At 40.4% G+C, this 7,100-nt stretch overlaps 1 protein-coding gene across 1 annotated transcript; it reads left to right on the top strand.

The window, feature by feature from the left end:
- The first annotated feature begins 794 nt into the window (after positions 1-794).
- On the top strand, positions 795-1,976 carry LOC121809037. The gene is made up of 3 exons (XM_042209588.1): positions 795-1,451; positions 1,497-1,618; positions 1,673-1,976. Exons 1-3 carry the CDS (start codon positions 795-797, stop codon positions 1,974-1,976), a joined length of 1,083 nt encoding a protein of 360 aa, XP_042065522.1.
- The last annotated feature ends 5,124 nt before the right edge of the window (positions 1,977-7,100 follow it).

Below are 7,100 nucleotides of genomic sequence, written 5' to 3'. Positions count from 1 at the left end.
GCAACCATGAAGGGCAGAATAGCTAGAACAAAAACAGGAGACAAGAGATCCAGCCACACTGGCAAAACCGAAATCAGAACCATCAGATGGTCTCCTATGTTCCACCGCATCAGAGAGGTTACCAAAACCAGAATCCAAACGCCCCGCCACAACCGCAAGGAAGTCAAGGACCACATGGTAATTTCCATCATGGGTCAGGGTCGTCATCGAATAATTCGCCAGGAGCGAGCTCAAGCTAGTCATCGGCCAAACAACCTAAGGGCACTGATGAGCTAATAGGAGATTTGTTAAATTCCCAACAACATCTCCAGGGGAACATGCAGGCCAATAATGACGTGGTGCACAGGTTGCAAGATGCACAACATGAGCAAAAGGCGGCTATGGACATGCTCACCAAACAGATCTCCCACATGGCTACCAAATTGAATGAGAGACAGGTGCATAATGGTCACCTCCCCGCCAATGTTAAGATGCTAGACAAAGCTAATATCAATAAGATCACTCTGAGATCAGGGAGAAACTATACCGAACCAGTGAGAAGGACAGATGAAGAAAGTGAAGTGTTGACCCAGGGGAAGGCTGAAACAAAGCTCCCCCTGGATGAGGTGAGGAAGCCGTTGCCTCAGTTTGCTGACTCAGTGCCTCCTGATGAAGAGCCAGAAGAGTTGAACGAGGAATGAATAAGGCATGAGGGTGAAGCCCCTAATGAAGGTTCAAGCAATGTGGTCAAGCAAACGAAACCTTACCCATATCGGGGAGAACGCAAGAGGCAGAAAGAAGAACCCACCGATTTTATGGAGATTATTGGAAAGCTGGAGATCAATCTACCTTTCTTACAAGCATTGAAATTGCCACCGTTTAGCTGGAGATTATTGGAAAGCTGGAGATTCATAAAGGATTTCATAGCTGGGAAGACGAAAGTTGACGGGAAAATAGTGATTGGGGAAAGTGTGTCCGCTGTTATCCAGAAGAAGAGACTTCCTTCAAAACGAACCGACCCTGGGATGTTCACTCTGCCGATCGTCATTGGGGACGTGAGTATTGAACACGTTATGTGCGACCTGGGAGCCTCCATTAATGTACTACCCTTCTCGGTGTACAAAAGACTAACTGCAGTCAGACTGGTGGATACGAAGGTGGTTATTCAGCTAGCACACAGATCGTACATAAACCCAGAAGGAGTTCTAGAGAACGTAATAGTGAGGGTGCACAACTTCCTTTATCCGGCGAATTTCCACGTAATCCGTATCAATGAGTCGGAGGTTGGAGAATCGAGTGGAGTGTTGTTGGGAAGACCATTTCTCAGGACAACTAAAACTATAATTGATGTCAGCGACGGCATGATTTACCTTGACTATCATGGAGAAAAGTTCACGTTCAATATTGATGAAGCCATGAAGAAGCCATTAGACATTGAAAATTTACATTCTCTTGATGTCATTACCCATTTGGTTTAGGAGTTCCTTGAAACTGAACTTCTACAAGAACAACTTTAGGCTTCTAAGTTGAGTGACACAATTGAAAAGGAGGTCGCAGGGTGGTGCGAGGCGCTGATCACACAAGACTTGACGGACGAAGAAATTAATGAGGCGATTATGGGATTTTGTCAGAGGCCAGGGTCGGCTGGATCAAGTGGTTTGGCCTAACTGAACAGCTTGGGGGAACTGAGCAGTCTGGAGAAGTTACCCGACTTTAGGGAATTGGCTGTGAAGGATATGGAGAAAAACCCATTGCCTCAAGAGGTGAGCCCACCTAAGAAAGAGCTGAAGACATTGCCTCCTAGATTGAAGTACGCTTATCTAGGAGAGGAGAAGACTTTACCGGTTATAGTGAACAACCAGTTGTCCGATGAACAAGAAGAGAGACTGTTGGAGGTTTTGAAGAAGAATCAGAAAGCACTCAAATGGACTCTATCGGATCTGGTGGGAGAAAAGATGAAGAAAAGTTCCAGAAAAAGTTTTAAAGTTGAGTTCTAGAACAAAAGAATGAGAATTAGTTGAATAAGGCCAAATATGGCCATCAGATGGCTTAGATAGGGGAAATTAAATGTAAGGGATGCGGCTTCTCTGTTTGCGCCCTAAGACCATGTTTATCAATAACCACTCAACCCAACCCAACCATTCAATTTTTTAATATTTAATTAATTTCTATCTCCTCCACATCATATTCCACATCATTAATATTCATCCAACCCATCCACACATTTTTTATGGTTTATCAATGACCACCTGTAATAACCGCTCATTTAAAACGCCCTTTAGTGGTGTTAATTTTTAGAATAAAGATTTACCACTCCTAATCTCGTTGTTTAAAAGGAACTCACCGCCATACCGAGACTTAATGTCACTAATTCACAAACCGAAAGTGTATGTAATAAGCAATCAAAAGTTAATAGAATTTATTGAATAAGAAAGGATATAGAAAACAAACATAGAAAAAAAGGGGAACGGCGATATTTGTTTTATTTCGGACTAAGGTGCTCGAAAGCCATACATTCTAACTTTTATAAATGTTTCATACTTGTTTGAAAGAAAGAAAGCATGGAAAAGCACTACCCTATTACAATTTAGAAATGCTAAGCTTCGGCCCCTTCCTTCGGCCCGGTTTTCGGCCCGATTTACGACGGCCCCTTGGGCCCGGATCAGCAAGTTGGCAGCCAGATGTGATCAGTTCATAGTACCTGCAGAATACAAACAAATCAAACTAAAAACACATGAGATACTAAAACACTTAACAGCCTACACTTAAGGGGAAGAGCAAACACTACCTTTCGATAAAAAAAAATGAGATTTGCCCAAAAAATGGCAAGGTCAGCCTGCAACATCTGTCCCAGCAGCTGCAGCAACCCTGCAAAGCTGCAGTTAACCGCCTTACACCGTCATTTGGCACCTGCCACAATAAACAAACTCAATCACTAGCCAAGTACTAGGTTTTCATGTAGTAACAAGATGGAGTTAGTGAGCAAAGTAGCACCAAAATGCCTTAAACGAAAGGCTGCAAGGGGATCAAGGACAAAGGATGTACTGTGCATAAGAAACAAAGGAATCAGCCCATATAATTCCCTCATAGGCACACACTAGGCCTATAAGAAAACCCCTCCATATGCATCAAGTCCCCTTTACCACACACACTGCAAATACCAGCCGCATAGAGAAGAAAGTGGAGCAGTTGTAAGCAACAACTAGGCAGCCACCTTGAGCAATAAATAATTAAATTGGACTTTTGCCATTTTAATACCATTAAGTATTTTAGTTCAAGAGAATTAAATTTGAGTATGTACTAATGATAAATTAAATCATAGAATGGGCTACCAATAAAAAATACAAGCGTGACTAAAAGTCTAATTTAGTCAATAGGCTTTCTTAATGTTTTGCCAATTAAATGATGGGTAGCCGCTATTTAATTTTGCGGCAGTTAAAGATAAAATTTCTGAAATTTAACTAATGCCCGAATAATTCGGCAGATCCTCAAATAAATTGAATCGCTTGATTTAATAAATACTTAAAGATTTTATGGATTTAGGAAAAGAGAAAAATAAAAATGATCACACGCTTAGGAATGCATACACGTTAAATGAATAGCTCTTAAGTCTAATTTAAGTATACTTATTATTCTAAAGGAGCGTCGTCGCACGTCAACTGAGATCAAGTCGAGGGGCGTTCAATTGAGAGTTTAAGCAAACGAGGTGGGCTTTCTTTCAAAACGTGATTTTGTGTGAAAAAATGAATATATTTTAAATATGTTGTCATGCCATGTTTTGTTTTATGATTACCTATCTGCCTGGCTATGCAAAACATGTTAAATCGAATTCGGGTCCCGGTAGGGCCACAAACCATACTCGGACTAGTGTACACATATGGGGACTGTGTGCCAGCTTTCAAGTTGGCCGGTCCAGTGACCGTCGTGGAATGTGGCCACATTCCCGGTTCACATAAGTTCAGATACGGTACTATGCTTATGTGATTGCGCAATGAAAGGAATTTAGTGACTCGGGTCTTTTAAAATGAAAAATCCGTGTTCACTCAACTGTGGCTGACAAATTAAAAGGAACTTACTTTGGCACTATGCTCACTGAGTATATGTTTCTTTTCTAACGTGCAGGTTGAACGTGTACGAGGAGGCAAAGGTGTTGGAAAATGAATATTAATAAGTAGGTAGGTAGCCCAAAGTAGTATGTCTTCATACGTACTATTTTGTCTTGGACTCTTCCGCTGCAATAGGATTGTGTACTAGGAATTATGAACCCAATTATTATACTCTGATTTTATTTTGACTATGTACCATTTTCGTCTTTAGAATTAATGTTTTGAGTTTGACTTATCCGTTATGTTGATCCCTTCTATTTGAGACTATTTTAGTCACGTTATAGCTGCACTCACTATCACTAGGGAGTTGTGGTCGTGATAGAGTAGTATCAGAGCCTGGTTCTTTCGCTCTGGACCCTAGAACCTTCTTTTAAGCCTTAGTCTAGAATAAAAGTACTAGACTAGAATATGACTAAAATTGATGCGAAACCGGGTAGTGCTAAACCATGGAAAGTGAGGTGAAAGAGGTGATAATGAGCCAATCCGCAATTGGGGTCAGATTCGAGCGACGATTCGCCTATCTATATGATGTACAAATGATATTCAAAGACTACCGTTGTCTTCATCGTCGAAAGAGCTTCGCGTGAGTATCTTGTACGACTCAATCGGAGCTCGGATGAGAAAGTTATGGTCGTTTTACAAAAGTCACGCAGTCAAGCAAAGGAGGCTCTAGAGAGTTCACCCGGGCGGGTGTTTTCATGTATGAAAACATCCGACCGGGCGATGTGTGTCCGGGAAGAATTCAAAAGGCGGGATTTTGAATTATTTTAAGTGTCTTTTCATATTCTAACCCTAGTTGGAGTGACCTTTCATCTCCTAACCTCCCACATCTATAAATAGGGTCTTTTGTATCATTTGTAATAGATTAAGAATAGATTGAGTTTAGAAAAAGAGTGTCTCCTTTGTGAGAGTCCCTCCCCATGTTGGGTGAGATGAATGTTTGGAAAAATCCATGGCCGGGCTATGGTTACTTTGTGGTTGGCCCGGGGTTAGCCACTTGGTAAATTTTCACAACTAGAACCATGTAGCTAGTGGCGGAGCTTGAGTGAGAGTATACCCTAGGGGCGGAGCTCGAAAGAGTATACCTCTAGTGGCGGAGCTTGAACGAAAGTATACCCTAGTGTCGTATAGCTAGCGAGTGAGTCGCTATAAATGGTTACTTAGATGAAAGTTGCCAAGGGTTGCCATCATCTTTTTGGTGGAGGTCCTTCGGTCTTCAAGAGGTCATTTGTTCACTCCTCAACTTCTTCCATTTCGATCCCCCTCGTCCATTCTATTTTTGTTCTATCTTTTTGTGGAATGGAACACCTATCCTTTTTAGTGTAAAATTTTATTTAGTTTCAATGTAATGCGTTTTTATGTTTTTGTTGTAGTGTTTTTAGTTTGTTGTAATTTCAATTGTGTTGTTTTTTACAAGAACAAGTCTTGGGCTAATTTTGGAGATTCACATAAAAAATGTTAAACTTAAGGGAGCTCAACAGCTCGACTCGTCATGTTCAACTGCAACATTGAGGCAAGAAGAAGAAGTTTACGAGAAAATGACCAGTTGTTTATGAAAGGACTTGATTAATGGAGAAATTTTCTTGTTTTGAAAATTTTTTGAAAAATTCAAGGTTTTCAAGGAAAAAGAATGTAAACGTCATTTCTCCATACGACCTGTGAAATTTTAAAGTTTGATATGTTAAGCATAAGGTTGTCTTCGAGACAAATGCTAAAGTATTATGAGTCACGCATGCTCGATTATGTGAAGTACGGTGATCGATTAAGGAAGTTTTAAGAAATTTATGGGATAACGATATAACTAATGCATGCAAACATAGAATGCCTAAGAAGTACGTTAGGCTGAATGCTCTTGAACAATGGTGTAAGTTGACGACTCCCTTACCGCTTTTCTGAGCAATAGAATAGACGAGAACCTGAAAGCTAGGGGAAAACCCCTTATTTTGTTTAAAGACGAGGAAATGTTGACAACTTAGTCTGTAAGCGGACCACACCTTTTCCTCTACCGTATGTCTTGGCGAAACAACGATTTATGATATGATATTGTATTTAGAACGATACCAAATGTATAAGAATGAACTCATCTATTCTTAGATGGTAACGATCACGCGAGAGACAAGAAACTACCTATGGCACATGAGAGTCTCTTGAACGTTTTAATTATGAGCACGATATGAAGTTCTCAATGTCTTTATGATAACTAAGTCATAACCGAATGAGTGTACCCTCAATCCTGCTAGGGAGATATATCCCTACACGAAAAGAGATCGTACCCGCGATCTAATTAAGTAATCTGATCTTGCGTAACATGTCAAAAGTGGCTACACGACCCAGAAACAATCCTTATAGCACGCTGTGAAGCACGATGGAGAATACGATGTTTTACAAGAATGACCGTCCTCGAGAACAATATGAAAATATGACCTTCAACTGAAGTGATTAGATTTAACGGCACGAGAGATCCCATCTTGGAATGTATGGTTTCCTAGAACGCATTTATCATGTCCGAGCTCCACAAGAACAAACAAGGAGGTGTCACATGACTCGAACCAATGATCATGTAACACCCCGAAAAAAAAGGAGAGAAAAAAAAATCAAATTAATCTAATTAGATCTTTTTCTAGTTGACTTGGTCAAATATATATCTCCAAACCCCATCACCAAACGATTTCCCCATATCTCCACTCCCTAAAATCTCTCCAACCATCAAATCCATCAATATCTATCAATTTTGCCTATATTTATATCCCACGTTCACATCAGTTTTTTTCCACTTTCTTTCAAAACCCTAGAAACAATCACAAATCCAATTTTAGAAGAGAAGAGAGAGAAGAGGGCTACTTTGATGATAATGGAAATTACGTTGAATACATGAATAAGCACATTAAGGATGCATGGCTTGATGGCTTGGATTTGTGTGAAAATTATGTTGGAAAAGAGGTCTACGCCCATGAGTAATGATGAGAAACCTCATGACCTATCAACCGAAGAGCTTGCAGTAATTAATCGGAGGAT

This window comes from Salvia splendens, chromosome 6 (assembly GCF_004379255.2).
Source record: "Salvia splendens isolate huo1 chromosome 6, SspV2, whole genome shotgun sequence".
Lineage (NCBI taxonomy): Eukaryota > Viridiplantae > Streptophyta > Magnoliopsida > Lamiales > Lamiaceae > Salvia > Salvia splendens.
Note: the sequence above shows the minus strand (reverse complement) of the source record. Positions and strands in the feature narration are given on the sequence as shown.